Below are 21,807 nucleotides of genomic sequence, written 5' to 3' on the forward strand. Positions count from 1 at the left end.
AATGATTGACGCTTACTGCCATATGTTACAGGACTGTTTGCGTGGCAATTTTAAAAAGAAGCAACACAGATCAGTGATAAAATAGTGCCTTTTTAGGCAACGCAAAAGTGCACGAATTAGTATTAGAATAATTTCTGTAGGCCTAGTTGCATTTTCCAGATTAGGGTCGATGTGATTTTGTTTTTTATGCAAAATATGTAGTAAATGCTTTTGTTACCGACTTGGAAATAAATTCGAAGTAATTATCAGTATAAGAATCATGGCAAGCCAAATACGGTACGTAAGCTCAGTGGAAATAATGTCGAAAAAGTTACTTTTATTGTTTCGAAACAATTATATAATGTGTTTTTTTCCAAATTTCATTGTCATATATTACTAACATTTCATGGTAACACTAAGACAACTGTGTAGGAAGACTATATATAGGTGGTTTGGTGATTGTGGAACGCTGAAAGGTCTGCTTGTTGCTCAAATTCATCAATAGTTTCATGAGATTTGCTGTATAATCGCCTATTTGACAGTATGGTGGATAATGCCAACAACGTTATTAGAAAATGTAAGCACGTGTTCACTTATCGTGTCTAGATACGGTAATTATTAATACCGCTGCTTTTTACCATCGCTTGTTATCGACTTGTTTGAGGGAAGACCCTATGGGTGTCTTGTTTCACTGTCCTGTGTTTCTGTGCTAATTTTTCGATGATAGTTTTGTAGTTCTTGGATACGGACGCCTGGTCGAAAAGGTAATTTGCAGCGAGATCTGGAAATAGTTTTCAAAAGAACACTTGTTCTGTGTGCTTCTGTTTCTAGTTTCGATATGTGTAAAAACCTCCATGGTTTGAGATTTTTATTCGCTTTTTGTATTCCACAGTATCAAATTAAATTAGTTACACGAATTCTGTTTCTGCTTATTGTTTTGTTTGTGGAATGGTTCCCTGTTAAAAATGAAAAGAAAAAAATTCCCTATAATGTTAGCAGTGCAGCAGGACGGTAGCTGTAGAGTACTTCTATTGGCAGCACTGTTTCGGAGCAACATGGTTTAAGGTTATTGACGTTTGTGGGTTGGTGTTATAAATGCGTTCTTAACTCGGTTTGCAACTATTTGAAAGTAGTGATGATAACAAAGCTGTTGAATCTCTCCAAATCAAGAGAGATAATGCCATGGAGTTTCCAGGAATTGCACATTTCGACCCCAACGTAGCATCGGCGTCAGAAGAGATATTATGTGAGTGTAAACATCTTTGTCCTTGAAAGAGGCATACAGATTTGAAGTGTGAATGTGGGGTGGACACCGGGAAATAATGTGTTTCAGGCAGACAGAGAATTGTTACGGGCAAGTTGTAAGTCCTTTAGCGATTAATTGAATAGCAGGATGCCCGGTAGAAATGGAAGAGCTTTGAAACGGATATTAATTTGCATGTGAAGATGATATTTGTGTTCGTATTTGAAGAGTGTAGTAGTTCGTACCTCGGGTGTATAGAACGATGCAGTTCTGTTGCTAAACGTGTTTCTCGTAAAATGATTTCATATGTAGAAAATCCAAGGAACTGTTTTTAGTTATTGGTTTCTGCTGTCTCGTTTTACAGTGTATTCAGAGGGCAACGTCCAGTACCCAGTAGTCCAAGCAGAGGGCTACGACATTCCTGCACCACAGTATGTTCCAGCTGACGATCAATATAACGTCTACACAAATGCAGAATTCCATGAAACTCATTCTATCTTGGCCGATGGGGGTGACCGCTTTGGAGTGTCAGCTATTGCCTTTGATCACCAGGAAGAACTACTATGGATGGGAAATCAGGGAGTAAGTAATTGAAGTTAGATAATTCCTGGCCATTCATGACCTCCTTTTCATTAGTATGTGTAATGTAAGTTTGTGTAACAATGTTATTATATCTAGGAGTACATACACGCACTGTAGCCCACAAATTCTGTCAAAAAGAAAGAGGAAGATTTAGGGTTTCGGTATGATCGACAAAATCTGTGCAGAAACTCGACTAATTCCAAAGTTCTGTATTGATTTGTCAGCCCTTCATTCACCTTTAAAGAAAAACACTGTTTCTGTGATACTTGCATTCAGCTGCTGTTTGGTCAAATTTGATGAAAGTTTGGGGGTCAATTCTAGTGTCCGATATCACTCGTCAACTTTGACCAATGACGTAATGTGTGATGTTACTTTGTTTGTGCCATAGATTGCTGTCAATGAACGTTAAATGATTTCTCTGGATTTGATCGTTACACTCGTGTATTAAAAATTTGATGTAGATTGTTTTGTTTTCATCTCGTAATTTGTTTTTGGCATCTTTTGTTAATGAAAGTAGTCGTGATTTATAAGGTCTTGATTTCTCACGCTGTTCGTTATGGATGAGTCAGTTGTTTTTACTGCAAAAATTCTGCTTCAGAAAATGAGTGACCGTAAATCAACTATAATTTTTGCAGTCATTGGGTGTCGTTGCAGGGAAAGAGAAAGATTTCAGTGTTGCAACGCCATTTAGATGAATACTGTTGGAGGAAAAGTATTCCTAAAGGTTATTGTTTATTTGTTGGATTTATGAAAGTAGTCAGCAAAATGTACGGGCCTCGGTTTGTTAGTTAGGTGTTGGTGGGTCTGATACTTTTTTTCTTGTTTTGCGTTGCGTTTTTGTATTTTACTATTTTGTACTACTTTCTTGGTTTCTCTGGAGGGAGGTTTTTCTGTCGTTTTAATGTTTTCTGGTTACAATAGTGGGCCGAGGGGTATTGCTGTGTCTTTGCCGGAGGGTTTATGTGATTGACTCTTGGTTTAATTTTTTTTATTATTTTAAAATTTTGATCTGATTGAGGGCAGGAAGAACTGATTCGAGCGGTACCTTATTCGTGCCTGGAGTTTGTGTTTCTTATTTCTTCAGAAGGATGTAGTCTGCAGTACTTACTGGGAGATGACGCAGCTTGCACAGGAAGAGCTGCATCAAACCAGTCTCAGGACTGAAGACCACAGCAGCACCAACATTATTTTTTTCTTTAGTTATTCTGGATTTTGCTTCTTTCGTTACAGTTTTACCTCCTAACATAATTATTTCTTGTTATGTCCTTACTTCGTTCTTGTCGGCCTTGATCTTTGACTCCTTTGGAAGTTCATATGTGGTAAGTTTCTTATAGGTAGCCACTATTATGTTCCCCTTTTTGATGTTTTTCCTACACTTGTCTTATTTTTACTGTCACTCCTGGCTTATCGATTTTACTGAGTGTTATTTGGAGCTACTGCAGCTGGTGTGACTTTCGTGTAGTATAGTTATCAGTTACAGGGTTTGGTCTTTTTTTGCATTTTATCTCTTTGCGTGTGCAGTAATGTGTGTAAAGATTTTTTTATTTTTTATTTATTTTTTTTTTTTTTTTGAAAGTCTAGTCATATTCTGTAGTTGACTAACAAGATCATTTTTTTTCGCACGTTTCTGATATAAGATTTTTGCGCAACAAACAGTAATATTGGAATTGGTAACTTGAAATGACCTCCTACATAGGTTGCTTCTAGTTACCAATTCCAGCTATTCGACGCTTCATTATTTAGATCGTTTTTGTGTCCGTGTGGAAAATATAATAGAACAGGCTCTGCTAACGGTATACTAGGCCTTCCACATTGCTGGCAACAGGTTCTGCATAACACTGTTATGTTACTTAATGTATGCACTCGTAATTGCTCTTGTGTACTTATTTATTTCAGTCGTCTTCAACTCATTTAAATGAAATTCACGTGTAAATAATAGTCTAATTAAATGTATTATTTTATGGCATACTACATTCATTTGTTCATGAGTATAATCCGTTCCATTCATAGATTGTCCATTGCAGCATCTTTGCCTTACATATGACGTCATTGGCCAATGCCGACGTGTGGTATCGGACACTCAAATTTATCCCAAATTTGAATAATGTCCCAGAGGCAATGTTTTAAATTCTATTGTATGTTTTTGGTACAACCAGAGATGCAGTTTTTTTGAAAACCATCGTCTCAGGTTCTGGAAAACTACAAACATAATAAACTGCTGTATGTAGTAGGGTAGCCTGGTTTAATTTTCGGAGAGAAATTTGGGGTTATTAACAGACACATGTAAGGCTAAATGGAGATTTGGATTATTTAGGAGTGAGAGATGCTGTAGAAATGTGTCTGAGCGCAACATTCATACAAGTTTTACTAATAACAGCAGTTCCAAATTTTTAAGGAACATCATGAGTTGACAGTAAAGAAACCAGTCTTGACAGCAAGCTAGAAGATGTGTAACAAATGATCCACTCATAATTTACAGCTTTTATGATTTGATCAATAATGAAATGGAGTTCTTTGGTATGAAATGTGATCCAGAATGTATTTGCAGTCTCCATGAGACCATGTTTTTGCCAAGATCGTCAAAAACAGAAGTAGATCTGATGGAAGTTGAAATGAAATTAGATGTTTGAAGTTGTTAAGAGAAGGTGGATATTATTGGCTGTTGAAAGAACAATTGGAAGTTGTCAGAAAATCCTGCCAGTTTTTTAGCTGAGTAAGACAGTGAGTTGATGCTTTACATGTTAAAACCATTGAAAATCTGAAGCATTTCGTAAGTAAAGTCAAAAATTAGTGCAAAGAACTGCTCAAAATTTATAAATATTAAAGTGTGTTTCTGAAATACAATATCTGTTTTAAAGGTTCTCTTACTATTTCATAATTGTCTAATAAATACCACAGTGTTATGAATATAATAGAGGGAAACATTCCACGTGGGAAAAATATATCTAAAAACAAAGATGATGTAACTTGCCAAATGAAAGTGTTGGCATGTTGACACACACACACACACACACACACACACACACACACACACACACACACACACACACAATTCAAGCTTTCGCAACCAACGGTTGCTTCGTCAGGAAAGAGCTCCTTCCCTCTTTCCTGACGAAGCAACCGTTGGTTAGGAAAGCTTGAATTTTGTGTGTATGTTTGTGTTTGTTTGTGTGTCTATCAACATGCCAACGCTTTCATTTGGTAAGTTACATCATCTTTGTCTTTAGATATATACCACAGTGTGGAATGTCAGATCCCTTAATCGGGCAGGTAGGTTACAAAATTTAAATAGGGAAATGGATAAGTTAAAGTTAGGTTATAAATACAAAATCAAATAGGGGTAATGCAGGATTAGGTTTAATAATGAATAAGAAAATAGGAGTGCGGGTTAGCTATTACAAACAGCATAGTGAACGCATTATTGTGGCCAAGAAAGACACAAAGCCCATGCCTACTACAGTAGTACAAGTTTATATGCCAACTAGCTCTGCAGATGATGAAGAAATAGATGAAATGTATGACGAGATAAAAGAAATTATTCAGGTAGTGAAGGGAGACGAAAATTTAATAGTCATGGGTGACTGGAATTCGTCAGTAGGAAAAGGGAGAGAAGGAAACATAGTAGGTGAATATGGGTTGGGGGGAAGAAATGAAAGAGGAAGCCGCGTTGTAGAATTTTGCACAGAGCACAACATAATCATAACTAACACTTGGTTCAAGAATCATAAAAGAAGTTTGTATACCTGGAAGGAGCCTGGAGATACTAAAAGGTATCAGATAGATTATATAATGGTAAGACAGAGATTTAGGAACAAGATTTTAAATTGTAAGACATTTCCAGGGGCAGATGTGGACTCGGACCACAATCTATTGGTTATGAACTGTAGATTAAAACTGAAGAAACTGCAAAAACGTGGGAATTTAAGGAGATGGGACTTGGATAAACTGACTAAACGAGAGGTTGTACAGGGTTTCAGGGAGAGCATAAGGCAACAATTGACAGGAATGGGGGAAAGAAATACAGTAGAAGAATAATGGTTAGCTCTGAGAGATGAAGTAGTGAAGGCAGCAGACGATCAAGTAGGTAAAAAGGCGAGGGCTAATAGAAATCCTTGGGTAACAGAAGAAATATTGAATTTAATTGATGAAAGGAGAAAATATAAAAATGCAGTAAATGAAGCAGGCAAAAAGGAATACAAACGTCTCAAAAATGAGATCGACAGGAAGTGCAAAATGGCTAAGCAGGGATGGCTAGAGGACAAATGTAAGGATGTAGAGGCTTGTCTCACTAGGGGTAAGATAGATACTGCCTACAGGAAAATTAGAGACCTTTGGAGATAAGAGAACCTCTTGTATGAATATCAAGAGCTCAGATGGCAACCCAGTTCTAAGCAAAGAAGGGAGGGCAGCAAGGTGGAAGGAGTATATAGAGGGTTTATACAAGGGCGATGTGCTTCAGGACAATATTATGGAAATGGAAGAGGATGTAGATGAAGACGAAATGGGAGATATGATACTGCGTGAAGAGTTTGACAGAGCACTGAAAGACCTGAGTCAAAACAAGGCCCCGGGAGTAGACAACATTCCATTAGAACTACTGACGGCCTTGGGAGAGCCAGTCCTGACAAAACTCTACCATCTAGTGAGCAAGATGTATGAGACAGGCGAAATACCCTCAGACTTCAAGAAGAATATAATAATTCCAATCCCAAAGAAAGCAGGTGTTGACAGATGTGAAAATTACCGAACTATCAGCTTAATAAGTCACAGCTGCAAAATACTAACGCAAATTCTTTACAGACGAATGAAAAACTGGTAGAAGCGGACTTCGGGGAAGATCAGTTTGGATTCCGTAGAAATGTTGGAACACGTGAGGCAACGACTTATCTTAGAAGAAAGATTAAGAAAAGGCAAACCTACGTTTCTAGCATTTGTAGACTTAGAGAAAGCTTTTGACAGTGTTAACTGGAATACTCTCTTTCAAATTCTGAAGGTGGCAGATAGAAAATACAGGGAGCGAAAGGCTATTTACAATTTGTACAGAAATCAGATGGCAGTTATAAGATTCGAGGGGCATGAAAGGGAACCAGTGGTTGGGAAAGGAGTGAGACAGGGTCGTAGCCTCTCCCCGATGTTATTCAATCTGTATATTGAGCAAGCAGTAAAGGAAACAAAAGAAACATTCGGAGTAGGTATTAAAATTCATGGAGAAGAAGTAAAAACTTTGAGGTTCGCCAGTGACATTGTAATTCTGTCAGAGACAGCAAAGGACTTGGAAGAGCAGTTGAACGGAATGGACAGTGTCTTGAAAGGAGGATATAAGATGAACATCAACAAAAGCAAAACGAGGATAATGGAATGTAGTCAAATTAAATCGGGTGATGCTGAGGCAATTAGATTAGGAAACGAGACACTTAAAGTAGTAAAGGTGTTTTGTTATTTGGGGAGCAAAATAACTGATGATGGTCGAAGTAGAGAGGATATAAAATGTAGGCTGGCAATGGCAAGGAAACCGTTTCTGAAGAAGAGAAATTTGTTAACTTCGAGTATAGATTTAAGTGTCAGGAAGTCGTTTCTGAAAGTATTTGTATGGAGTGTAGCCATGTATGGAAGTGAAACATGGACGATAACTAGTTTGGACAAGAAGCTTTTGAAATGTGGTGCTACAGAAGAATGCTGAAGATTAGATGGGTAGATCACATAACTAATGAGGAAGTATTGAATAGGATTGGGGAGAAAAGAAGTTTGTGGCACAACTTGACCAGAAGAAGGGATCGGTTGGTAGGACATGTTCTGAGGCATCAAGAGATCACCAATTTAGTATTGGATGGCAGCGTGGAGGGTAAAAATCGACGAGGGAGACCAAGAGATGAATACACTAAGCAGATTCAGAAGGATGTAGGCTGCAGTAAGTACTGGGAGATGAAGAAGCTTGCACAGGATAGAGTAGCATGGAGAGCTGCATCAAACCAGTCTCGGGACTGAAGACAACAACAACAACCACAGTGTAGTGTTTTCGCAGTATAAATTTTGTCTTTGCAACCCTAATTGGTACTCACAACAATCCACTGAGAACAGGAAACAGCTGCCTAAAAATTACAGTATAAACATCAGATTTACCCAGTTCGTGGGATCATTTCTAGATGCTTCTTCGTTTTTAATTTGGGATCTCATGTTACTGTGACATTTTTTCTTGGATATGCTATGTATTTCGGAAAGTTCCGTTTGCTTATAAGAAAGGTGTGATGAAAACTGAATATGCCATATATTCTAAGGTTTCAATGTTTTTTTCTGTATTGTCACCAATTTCTTAGAGACTTTTATCAAGCAGTGGAGTAATAGTTACTCAGCTTACCGTAAGAAAATAATACTTCAACAGTTCTCAATTTCATGTTGTGGCTGTTGATGTGATTGTTTATTTGAAAGAGACTAGTGTACACTGTCAGTGAGTGTACATAATTTTCTGCATGTGTAGAGATCTTTAACATATGGTATGCATGTTATTAACTCCATACATAACGTGTGTAGCTTCTCCAGCATCAGAACTGTATGACTTGTGTTGTTATGAAATGTAGCAGACAGGGAACTCCATAGAAATTACAGTACAGTACCAAACAGGATTTGACTTTCAGCATTAGGGAAGCATCAGACTCCACCTGTCTGTTTTGACCCATGGCATCATCAATACGGTGGCCTACTTTCAGTGTAGAGAAAATGGCGTCACTAAGTACTCGTGCCAACAAAGCAAACAAACAAAAATCTGACTTCAAATGAAACTAAGGCAACAACTGTGGGAAATAACCTTATTTACTCGAATTTAAGCCACACCTGAAAAAAGAGGCTCGAAAGCAAGGGAAAAAAAATTTCCCGAATTTAAGCCGCACCTGAAATTTGAGACTCGAAATTCAAGGGCAAAGTTTTAGACCGCACCTCTAAAATTGAAACAAAGTTGGTCCATTGTAACATGAGACACAATTTAAGTCGAATGGATGAAGATACAGCTACAGTAGTTTGGTTCGAGTCGTAAGCTCAATATTTAAGCTTTATCAAGTAGCCATTGGTATGTGTCAGGCACTCAGTCCGTATTTGTAAGGGTACCCTTCTTTTTCAAATGTTTTGTCTGGTTTGAATCGATCGCTTATTTTGCTTTAATCAGATCAGTGCCGTTCTTTGTTATAGGTGTTTACGTCACTCTAAGCTGAAAATGCATTATTGTACTGTGTCATGCATTGTTTGTCGCATTCTGATAATGAGTGATTACGACCTGTTGCCGCTCGAGGCAGGGCTTGCTTTTGTGCGAACTACTGCCACTTACAATAAAAAGGAGAGGAATTGTCACATAAGCAAAAGAATGACAAGAGACTGTTATTTGTTATTACTTACACTGCTGCTTTCTTTGATAATGGTCAACAAGAACTAAATAATAGACTGCATATGATAGATGTTCTGAACGAGAGTTTAGCGAAAATTTTTCTCCGTTTGAAAATCCTTGCAGACGCCTGTTTAGTACATAACATTCTGCATAGAAATTAGTCACCTTAGATTTAAAAATCTAGTCAGTTGCCGTGCTTCATTTCCGACTGTATCACTATCCAGCATAAGAATAATACGAATATAATAATGACATGATACGTATATTCTTCTGCGCTTGCTGGTGTCTCACTCTAGTTTCCTAGTTTATTAGACAGACAGGATTTAAATGAGATAGCAGCAAATACAAAAGAATACATGGCATAATGTTTACGTTCTTCTACCTTTATTTTAAATTTATTTATTGGCGCAGAGGTTTTGGCGCCAGTATTTATCTTTGAGTCTGCACAAGCATGCCTGTGTAGCACTACATGTATTAGACGGCAGAAGTTTGTTGTGGCGCCACCTACCAACATTTTTCAGAACTTCCGCCTACTCTGCACTCGATTCTAAGCTGCAGGTGGTTTTTTGGAGTACAAAAAGCGGATAAAAAATTGCGGCTTAGATTCGAGTAAATACAGTAGATGTTTTAGGGCAGGGACAAAGTGAATATATAACAAAACAGAAGGAAACATCCCACCATCCCAAAACAAATATTGAAAATAAAAAATCTCAACTTAAACACTATGGCCACAAAACCACCGGGAGTACACACTTCACTCGACCTATTAGCTCAAATGAAGCTGTCAAAAAACCCCAACACCTGCAACTCCGAAAAGTGGGGTTGGACATTTGCTGTGCCCTATATAGCTCAAATGCAGCCCTTGATATGTACTGACAAACCACACAAACTTCACACATCTACATAACTCTGAAAACACTACTGAAACCAAGGCCGCCGTAGATTAGAACTGAAGAAACTGCAAAAAGATGGGAATTTAAGGAGATGGGACCTGGATAAACTGACTAAACCAGAGGTTGTAGAGTGTTTCAGGGAGAGCATAAGGCAACAATTGACAGGAATGAGGGAAAGAAATACAGTAGAAGAAGAATGGGTAGCTTTGAGGAATGAAATAATGAAGGCAGCAGAGGATCAAGTAGGTAAAAAGACGAGGGCTAGTAGAAAGCCTTCAGTAACAGAAGAGATACTGAATTTAATTGATAAAAGGCACGTTGATATATTGATCATTTATATGATTTTGAAACGCATCCCTGTTTGTTTTTTTAACATTTTTGAACATACTTTAAGTTCATTTCTGAATGAATCATAAGTTGACTACTGAATGCGTGATGTCTCTCAGGAGAATCCTCGTGACATCTAGAAATAAACTTTCCACAGACAAAAGGGGACAGGACTATACGAGCTGAGTGGAGTAAAGCCAAATGGATGAATGCCAATCGCTGTCTGATTATGTGGTTGATTGGGTTTGCGAATGATCAGCGTTGTTATAGTTACTAGTGAAATTTGTAGATTCAGACAACCAGAATGGAGATAAACAACTGACAAAAATGTATTATTTTCTCGGTGTATCCAAGAAAATTAAATTTTGACCGAAAATTTTTGGCCGGTTTGCTATACTAGCAAGGACCAGTTGTACAATCCCCGGCTAGCAGCCGCTTAAGTTCTATTTTGGAAGTAGCGCGGAAAGCGTGTTGTACGAACACGTAATAGTTCCTAACCAGAAAATAATTGCGGGATAACAAAACCTGTGATTCTGGCAGGTTTAGTGATGTTAATTGGCGAACAAATTTTGACAATGGCAGGAATAGCTACAGAATTGGTGATGACAAGATTGTTTGGTAGAACGAGGAAGGAGAGGAAACGGGGACATCAAATTATGGAAGAATAAGATGATTCCAAATTCATATAAAAATTTCGTAATACTACTTTTTGATCTCGTGCATGAGAAACTGATGTGTATGAATGAAATGTGAAAATATTTCCTGACGTAAAGTATTTTGCTTTTAGTAGGACTAACAGGCATTTGATATTGGTACTTCGTAAGTTATATTCTGTCTTGTTATGAAAATGGCCATTTGTGCCAAAACAGTCTCATTTATTTGGAGTGCTTTACAAAATTGCTGCAGTATTATAAAGGCCTATTTTGTTTTATCTAGCAGACAGTGACAAAACAGATGTAATCAGTTCGAGAAACCACATCAGTCTTGGGTGTTATTTGTGTTAACAGCTTTTTCAGTATTCGATTATGACATTTCGATTTTTCATGTAGCAAAACGTTTGGCGAACTTTGAGGTAATAGATACTTTCGCAGAAAGAAAAGCACGCCACGTAAAGCTGTAGCAAGATTAGAGGAATAAAATGCTAGGAGCTAAGGTTTGAGGAAATGTGTACTTTCTTGCTTATCTCTTGTCTTTATTGGTTTTATGTATCCTGTATTTAATTTTATATCACACAAAACAGCAAGTTTTTAGCTAATAGGCAACAAAGGCAATTTTCTGAACAGTTCTTGCTCTCCCGATTACAAATAATCCCATCCGCTATTAATTGCGATAATTTTTTTTTTAAAAAAGGGGGGGGGGGGCAGGCTGTCAAACCAGCCGACCGGGAGCAGGAGAGGCACCACAGGAAATTTCAATTTCCACTGTCCTGAGTATAGTTTGATGGCATCCATTACAAAATATACACATTTAAATTCCACAGAGTGAAATACAGTGACGTGCAGTAGAAGAATGCAAGCATTAATCGCCTTGCAGAACAATGAAGTTATTTTTGTCTGTCTGCTAAAGAAATTTGACTTTTATAAACTTTTCCGCAGAGGTAGTCAATGTATTTCAAACGAAATGTTTAATTCCACAGTACTGGCTAGTTTCAACTGTTCACTGCATTTCAAGTGCACGTTTTCATCTTCTAGCACATATGGCATTTTGCCATAATAAAGAACCAAACACGATATAATACAGTACCGGTGCTCCAAGAAAATTTACATCCCGAATACCACACTGAAAAGCTTAATATCAGGTCGAGGTTTACTTCATCAGGACTCTGGACATGTAAATGTGCCCTTTTAAGTGTGTACTTTAAATGTGCACATTTTGGTATGCTTCACAAAATTCCGATGCTCTTGGAGTATCCTCTGATGTCTTGTTTCTTTTATGACGTAATGTATGATCTTTTAATATTAAAGACGTACATACATACAGGCTTCCTACGTCATGATAGCTGCACAAGCCCTGTGTCGCCCGTTATCTACGCTCTCTGGCAACTGCTGAAACAAACCTATTTCTAACAGGTCGCGGGAAAATATTGCGAATGTTGGTTTGAAAAGCGTTAGTTTCAAAGTAAATATCCTTTTATGTAAGTGTAACTATGTGCGAGAATGTACCATGAATTTATTAAATCGCAGAGCGTTTGACTCTCGTTAAAAAATCAACTCTTTGATGATGAGCGATTTAGAAGAATTTTGAACCCTGAAGATCAGACATTTATGTCGTTATTAAAAATTTTGCTGGCGCATTTGTGTGATATATCTTACGTGTAACACGCGCAAAAAAGATAAACATTATATGCGAAAGCTTAGCTTCTCTTGCAGCTTATTAACCTTAGAGACCAATGTTATATGTGAAAGCTTTGCGTTTATTGTAGCAACACTATGTATATTAATTTCAACTATTAACTTTTCCTGTTGGTGTGTTCGTGCTACTTAATTGATGTTGCTGTTGGCTGACTACATAAAGTGTCCTATGCTCTGAATATCCACTGCCATCGGTTGGCGAGATCATGTGACCTGAGCTATGACTGGCTTACAAACACGCATTGCATCCTAGATTTTAATGATTCGGAAAGTAACTTGCGGTATTTGGTGGAATTCCAATTTATATTTTCGTAATACGAAAATAGGCTGTGTATATGTTGCTGCACATCAAAGATATTTCAAAAACGTGTCTCTTTTTCCCTGAGTTTAGTTTTCTAAAGTGCCGGGAAATTCTACACCCGTGTCTAAAACCATAACCATTCAAAGGACTGATAAGGGAAACTGTACTGTCACTTAACAGGGAAAAAGTGTGTTTTCACCCGGGAGAGTGTATTTTTAACTCGGAAATCCGGGACATATCCAGCAAATTTTTTTTGTTTTTTCCTTGTCCGCGTATACACCCTGCTTTACTGTACAAAGAATCTTAAATACTGCAATTCAATGCCCAGCGCACATTTCTTTCTGAAACATGCTTAACGTTTTCTAGCTTCTTTTTGCCATATGAAGCTTTGCTGTGATTTTGAATGGTGTGAAGTCCTAAGGGAGAGCACCCCAAATCATGTAAAGCTTTATTTGCACAGTCAGTACTTTGACTTTTTAGTACTGATTTGTGAAATGTCACTTCTGGGTCATCTGCATCACTTTCATTTCTATCACTGGTGTCGTTTCCTGTTCACAAATCTTCTGACATGTTGTGCACAGTTTTTAGCCTGGTTTTACAGAGATTCTTTTAACCCTTAATGTTTCAGACAAGCAAATGACCTCAAAGATTTTTTACTGTTTGCCTGTGTATTTTGAAAGGATCACAAGTTCTTACTTTCAAAAACTTCTAAGTAATAACAGGGTGTCTACGACCCGGGAGATCCGGGTAAAACCCGGGGATTTATTCCGTCCGGGTAAAACCCGGGGATTTCTTATAATTCCAGGAATTTTTCATTGTTTTAGTTTTCAGTTAAATTTTTGTAATTTGTCTGGTAAGAACCAATACTCTGACAAAGAATATTACTGTTTCATGCTACTCCAGAATAATATTGCAGCAGTAAAAAACGAACGTGAGTAAACAAACTAAAATAAAACTTAAGTTTCAAAGGAAATGCACCATATAAAACAACAAAACACAGTGCTCATACAAGCGTCGGCCAACAGCAAAATGTGTGAAAGGCCTTAGGAAGACTATGCAGTGTTTCATAACAACAAATTGCCTCCGATGAGCGTGACGTCACAATTGTGTACATTAGAATCATTTGAGCGGTTACGAGCGAGCTTATGCACGTGCGTATTAGTACCTTCTCCTGCTTCTGGCTATAGAAGTGTGGCAGCTGTATAAGCAATAGCAGCAAGATGCTATCCGGAAGAATTTTACTGGTGCGCCTAAGCAGCCAATTCACGTTAGAACGAGGAAGGAGAAGAAACGGGGACTCGCACAAATTACGGAAGAATATGACGATTCCAAGTTTATATAAAAAAATTTCGCACTACTGCTTCTCGATCTCATGCTTCAGGAGCTATGTGTATAAATGAAATGTGAAACTATTTCCTAACATAAAACTTTTTGCTTGTAGTAGGCGTAATAGGCATTTGATATTGGTACTTCGTGAATTATATTCTGCCGTGTTATAAAAATGAACATTTTTGCAAAAACAGTCTCATTTATTTGGTGCGTGTAACAATTGCTGCAATATTAGGCAGGCCTATTTCGTTTTGTCTAACAGTGACAAAATACACTAATCAGATCGAGAAACCACATCAGTCTTGGGTACTATTAGTATTAGCAGCTTTTCTAGTATTAGACAATGACATTTTGTTTTTCATGTAGCAAAACGTTGACGAACTTTGATGAGGTAGTAGATTCTTTCCCAGAAAGGAAAGTACGCCATATAAAGCTGTGGCAAGATTAGAGAGAAAAAAAGCTAGGACCTAAAGATTGAAGAAATGTGTACTGTCTTGCTTGTCTCTTGTCTTTACTCGTTTTGTGTATCCTACATTTAATTTTATGCCACACAAAACAGCAAGTTATTAGCTAATATGCATTAAAGACGGAAAATTTTCTGAAGAGTTCTTGTTCTGCCGGTTACAAATAATCCCATCCAGTATTAATTGCGAAATTTTTGTGAAGAGGAGCAGAATGTCAAACCAGCCGACTGGGAGCAGGAGAGGCACCACAGGATATTTTAATTTCCACTGGCGTGAATCTAGTTTGATGGCACCCATTACAAAATATTACATGTTTGAATTCCACAGAGCCAAATACAGAGACATGCGATGGAAGAATGCTGTGTGAAGAGGCGTGGCACTGCACTTTGGCACACTTAAGACCAAATAACATGTCTTACATTCCCTCGAACATATATATTTTATGTATCAGGTTCTTCAGAAAGATTTGCGCTAGAAAATGAAGATTTTTTTTTGAAAAGTCGACTTCGTAAATTTTTGGCACCCTACCTAAAATGCTCGAGGGAGGGGGAGCGCCAGTATCTAATATTGGCCCGGTTCGGAAATATCGTAGATCTGGTCCTGATTCACAGAGCAGTCTTGAGTTGTAGTAGGGAGGTGGTAGTCTCCACGTGACCCGTGTTTACGTTAAGTGATTTTGCTGTTTCCTCTTTGTTTATTGCTCTCAAGTCAAATGAAAACAAAACGGATTTCTGTGGCCGGGAGCTGTCAAGTGATTTAAAATACATTCACAAAACTACGGAAGGCTCAAATATGTAATTAGTTTCCGATTTTATTTTGTTTCCACCTTTGACAGTCATGCGTTTATCGCCTTGCAGAACAATGAAGTTATTTTTGTCGGTTTGTTACGGAAATTTGACTTTTATTAATCTTTTCTTCTGAGGCAGTCAATTTATTTGAAACGAAGTGTTTAGTTCCACACTATTGGCTAGTTTCAACTGTTCGCTGCATTTCAGTTTCACGTTTTCATCTTCTAGCGGATATGGCATTATGCCTTAATAAAGAACCAAACATGAGATAATACAGTACTGGTACTCCAAGAAAATTTACATCTGAATCTGGACGTACGAGTGTGCACTTTAAGCTGAATGATGCATTTTACTATAGTTCACAAAATTCCTATGCTCTTGGAGTATCTTCTTATGTCTTGTTTCTTTTATGACATAATATAAGATCTTTTAATGTTTCCTGCGTCATCATAGCTGCTCAAGTGTGGCGCTTTGTTGGCAACTGCTGAAACAAATCTGTTTCTAACAGGTTGTGGGGAAAATATTCAGAATGGTTGTTTGGAAAGCGTTACTTTAAAAGTAAATTTTCTTTTACGCAAGATGAACTCTGTGCGCGAATGTCCGATGAATTTCTTAAATCACAGAGCATTTGACTGTCATTCAAAAATCAAATCTTTGAAGATGGCAATTTAGAATATTTTCGAGCCCAGAAGATCAGACATTTATGTCGTTGTTAAAAATTTTACTGGCACATTTGTGCGATGTATCTTAAAGTGGAACATGCGCAAAAAGATCAACATTATGTGTGAAAGCATAGCTCCTCTTGCAGCTTATTAATCTTAGAGACCAATATTATACGGAAAAGCTTTTCTCTTCTTGTAGCAACACTATGTATATTAATTTAAATCATTACCTTTCCCTATTTGTGTGTTCGTGCTACTTAACAGTGATGTTGCTATTGGCTGACTACATCACGTGTCCTATGCTCAGAATATCCGCTGTCATTGGCTGGCGAGATCACGTGACATGAGCTACGACTGGCAAACAAAAGCGCATCGCAATCTCGATCTCAGTCCTTCGGAAAGTAACATGCGGTGTTGGCGGAGTTCGAATTTATACTTTCGTAATACGAAATATGCAATGTACATGTTGCTGCACATCAGACGTCTTTCCAAAACGTGTTTTTCCCCCGAGTTTCATTTTTTAAAGTACTGGGAAATTCTACGCCAGCGTATAAAACCACAACCACAACCATTGAAAGAATTGATAAGTTGTACAGTTTTGAGGAAAAGTATACTGTTACTTCACACGGAAAAAAGGGTATTTTCATCCAGAAGAAAGTGTGTTTTTAACCGGTAAATCTGGGATTTATTTTTTTTTTGTCCATGTATACACCCTGAATAATATCTGTGAATTCACATATGTAGCACTTCCTTGATCTTGTGGAAAGCTTATATTGGATCGCAGCAATATCACAACTCGTTGGTCTTCATTCAGCTCTTCTATTTTTTTGTACTGTTTTTACTAAGGTATAGGTTGTCAAATGACATGGTGTTTTCAGAAATTTTCCAACAGTGCTTGAATTCGTATTTTCCATTGCAATTAAGTGAGCAGTAATACACTTAAAATGTACTTTAGACAAGTGGAATGATAGGGCATAAAGCAATTTTCTGAAATCAAAAATTGACACGTTGTTTTTCAAAAAATTTTCTTCGTAACTTTACTGCATCAATAACTGGATATCTTGGATATCTGTTAACTAAATGCCTTACTTAACTTCAGAAGAAGAAGAAGAAGAAGAAGGGGTGGGGGGGGAATTCCATATCAAAACCTCCATGAACACTGGAGTTATGGGCATTTTTAAGTACCATTTTGCAGCAACACTCTTGCAGAGCACAGTTATCAGAATATCACGTCATTTAAAAGTCGATATAAAATAAAGTTGTAGTCTGAGACCAGAAAGGTTTTGCAGAAGTTTTTGTGTTAGAAGTGTAGGCAAATGTGCAAAGTTTTGTGAAAATCTGAGTTAGTGTTACAAACTAGAATGAAATTTTCACTCTGCAGCAAAGTGTGTGCTGTATGAAACTTCATGGCAGATTAAAACTGTGTACCGGACTGAGACTTGAACTTGGGATTTACCCTCGAAAGGCAAAGGTCCTAGTTTGAGTCTGTCTGGCACACATTTTTAATCTGCCAGGAAGTTTCAGATTTACAAACCCTTGGATTATGGTGTGTTTTGAAGTGAAATGACTCTGAGAGTCATACTGAATTGAATTGGGGAGAAAAAATATTTACTGCACTATTTGACTTCATTGGTAGGAAATATCATGAGGTATCAAGGGCTAGTCAGTTTGGTAGTGGAGGGAAGTGTGAGAGGTAAACATTGTAGAGAGAGCGATAGCTGTTTCAGATGGGTGTAGGTTGCAGTAGTTGCTCGGAGGTGAATGCGGGCGTGCACGGGAAAGAGTAACAGTGGAGAATTCTATCAAACCAGTCTTCAGGTTGGAGATATTTATGATGACAAGAACAGTAACCAAAACAGCTGATCACGGTTATACTAGGTTCATCATAAGAATAAATGTGAGGTAAACAAACACAAACGTGATGATTGGTCAGAAGCCGTAGCACATGCTCTGGTATTGGTATGCTCTTGGAAGTAGGTCCTACTTATGTATGAGATATATTAAGTTACGTTAAATGAAACTCTAATATAGTTTAGTGTATTAACAGCCATCAGAGCTTTTCTTAATCATGCTTTAATTGTGCACCATTTCTTTTAAAAATCATGTACAGTCACAGTCTCTGTATATTTGTGTTCTGATTGTTGTGCTGTTAATACGCATTATGAAAATGGCTGGGGCTGCTTCCTGTTCCATAGTGAAACACACATGTGGAACATGGTTAAACAGTGACAAGAAATAGGTTGTTCTTAATGTTTTTCATAAATTTAAAGAAAAAAGCTGAGTTTTCTAAGCAACTGTATTCAGTACAGTTCAGATAGTGATATATTTTGGATATATAGCAGAATCGGTAATTTAGTACATTGATAAGTGTAGTTTATGGTTCGCTGGTTAAAGTCTCGTCTTAGTCCCCTCCCCCCTTTTGTTTTTTATAAATGCCTACATCTCGCAGTTGTAAAATTCATAATCATTTTTTATGAATAATGGACATTTGTTTCTAATTACATTTTGCTCCTGAAATTCTCGTTTTCATTTCAAATATAAATTCTTGGGTATCAATATTTTGTGAAAGATTATTGATAAAGTTTGCTTAAATTAAGAAAATGTAACAACTAAATTTTTAGGGCAAAAATTGGAAAAAATCTTTTTATTTGGACTACGTCCATTGTTTCATACCACACGTGCAGTCTCACACAAACCAGAGTGATTAGTGATGTGAAAACATGCGAAACAATCATTTTCACATTATTGAGCACACCATACAAATTCTACATTTTTACATTTGCCACTGTACCTTTACAGTATGAGCCCCACAGAACTGATCTGGAGCCAAGTTAAGGGATCTGGCCCGAGAAATGAGTGTTAAGCTGCCAGACATATGGGAAATACCTAATGCACACAGCTTTTTCACATGTCACTGCCAAACATTGGTGGGATATAAAATGGCATGTCATAAGATAGGAGAAGTGTGGTTCCTGGGTAGCTTAACATATTCCTTGTTGATGGACTCGTTATCAACAGTTCCAGAACTGAAATGTATTTCTCGGATTCAGATAAGGAAGGAGCTAAGGGATATCAGATGACTGAGTGTAATTAATACTTCAATGGCTTCAGTATTAAACAGTGCAGTGAAATCCCTGCAGTACACTTTTGAATCACACATAGCTTGCTCAGAAAAATTACCATGCATTTAAGTTCGACATTTTCATCACTCTTGTTTCTCAATAGAATACTATGTTAGGTGAGAACAAGAGCATTTTATGCTTTCCGCCTGGTCATTTAAGAAGCATACAGTAGTGCTGGAGTTTTGCTGAATATTATTTCATTCTCTTTACAAATTAATGACTTTCAAAGCTGTATTGTTTCTTTGCTTGTCTATTTTATGTCTGAACTGAAACGGCTCACATCATTGCAGGTCAGTTGGACCAGCTGAGTGGCCAGTGGTATCAAAGTTTAATGCGATGGTAAAGCTGTTGTCTCACATTATTGCTCAGTCTGTGTACATGTAACACAGCATCGAACATATCTTTATAATTGTACTTGACTGTAGTGGACACAGTTTGGCTTCCACTCCATGTGAAACGAAATCAAATGAGATTCAAGGAAATTCAGAAGAATACATGGTGTAACGTTTACATCAGATATATCCTTAAGATGAACAAGAACTGTCAGCATTTCTACCAGCTGTTTTGTATGTTAATACAAGCTCAATCATTAAAGCAATTTCATAATTGGCTGTTTTGTTCTACTTACACTGAAATAGACCGAAAGTTTTTCATGTCCAATCAATACTTAAATAATCTGTTCATTGAAGGGTGTACTGTGTAAAAGATGAATTGCGTGCCAAAATGGAAGCTACATTAGCTACATTATTCTCAGAGAGTACTTGTCCCTGCAGATTGGAAATAAAAATAGTTAATATGATTATAGTAAATTGAGAGAGCTTCTATAGCAAGGTCCCAGAATTAGTATTGCTTATTGAAGGTTATATTTTCCACATGGTATGAGAAAGAGTTCTGGTTGAAACTGGAAATGAATAGTAACAAAATCCTAGATTCAGGTTCGAATATTTATCCTAAGGATAGTTTGTTTGCCAATGGTGGTGGTATATTTATTGCAGTAAATAATTTGATAGTAACTAAAGTGTTTATCATGGATTCCAAATGTGAAATAATCTGGGTGAAGTTAAACATCAAAGTCATTCAAAAATCATAATCATAAATTTTTATAGACCACCTGCATCAGGAGCAGTAATGGTAGAGTGCTTCAGACAGATGTTTCAGAATATCATTAATAACAATCTTGAGCATGCTGTTGTAGTAGGGGGACTTCAACTTGGCAAGTATAGATTGGGAGAGTCAGGCAATCAAAATGTGCCAGAGACAGGGATTCATGTGACATCATTGCAAATGTTCTTTCCAAAAATAACTTCGAGCAGATAGAGAACTGACTCGTGAAGGTAACATCTTAGACCTCCTGGTAGCAAACAGACCTCAACTTCTCAAATTAGGTAACATAGAGGAGGATGTTAGTGGTCATGAGGATGTGGTAGCATCTATGACTACAGGTTTTGCAAGAAATGTTAAGAAAGGTAGGGAAATATTTTTTTTTTTTTTTTTTTTTTTTTTTTTTTTTTTTTTTTTTTTTTTTTTTTTTTTTTTTTTTTTTTTGTGTGTGTTGCAGGGTGACAGGATACATATTGCAGAGCAACATCAAATATTCAGTGCTTGGAATGAAGATGTGGAGCTCAAATGGAGAAAATTGAGAAGCATTATTCAGTATCCCTTAGACATGTGTTCAAAGCAAGGTCTTCAGGGCTAGGAAAGACCTACTGTGGTTTAATAGCAGTTGAAATTCCACAAGTTCTGGAAATCAGGAAGCAGCATCAGATTTCAAGCGTGTCAGGGAATTTGGGAAAAGCACTGCAAAAATCTTGTTTTTTGTCTCAGTAGATAAAGTGGTTTGTTCAATGAGATGTCATGCGTTGTTTCTGGCTGTGTGGAGATGAGTACATACACCGCTTCTTACGCCCTCATTCCTACGGCTTCTGCCTTCCTATCACTCCCCACAGCTTGCAGCCAGTGCTGCCACCATTTCTTGCCACTAGCCTAGCAGCTGCCGACGGGAGGCAAGGAGGCATGAGTAGTAGTTTGTTTGGATCTTATTCTAAGAGATTCTTGACGAAGCAGCTGGAGACAGTGGTCATGTCTGCATGGGTAGAGCCATACTCACTTCCACTTACCCACCCTTGTCCATTTTATGGCCCTCTTGTCAACACTTCTGGCCTGCAAACACATTGCTGTAAAAATTTCTGGGTAATAGGGCCTGGTAATGTTGTAGTACATCTCTGCAATGTTGCCCAGTGTTGCTGGATAATATTGTCATGAGATTTCATCACCAATATCCAATTTTATGTCCCTTGGAAACCTACCTTTAGTTTGTGAGCCATTTTCCCTTCAATAAGATTAAAGCACTCTGCTGTGGCATGGATGATAGGAATTGTTGTGTTTCACAGTAGC

At 37.5% G+C, this 21,807-nt stretch overlaps 1 protein-coding gene across 2 annotated transcripts in view; it reads left to right on the plus strand.

Moving 5' to 3' along the window:
* The first annotated feature begins 632 nt into the window (after positions 1-632).
* The window catches only part of LOC124607454 (PAN2-PAN3 deadenylation complex catalytic subunit PAN2), a 322,573-nt gene continuing 301,398 nt past the window's right edge, over positions 633-21,807 (plus strand). The window contains exons 1-2 of one of the 2 annotated variants that reach the window (XM_047139789.1): positions 633-743; positions 1,587-1,804. In XM_047139789.1, coding sequence (XP_046995745.1) covers positions 1,790-1,804 — 15 coding nt within the window. In that variant the 5' untranslated portion in view covers positions 633-743; positions 1,587-1,789. Of the gene's footprint in view, positions 744-1,022; positions 1,226-1,586; positions 1,805-21,807 lie in introns of those variants that run through there. The other variant, XM_047139788.1, reaches the window with a different exon arrangement.

This window comes from Schistocerca americana, chromosome 3, assembly GCF_021461395.2.
Source record: "Schistocerca americana isolate TAMUIC-IGC-003095 chromosome 3, iqSchAmer2.1, whole genome shotgun sequence".
Lineage (NCBI taxonomy): Eukaryota > Metazoa > Arthropoda > Insecta > Orthoptera > Acrididae > Schistocerca > Schistocerca americana.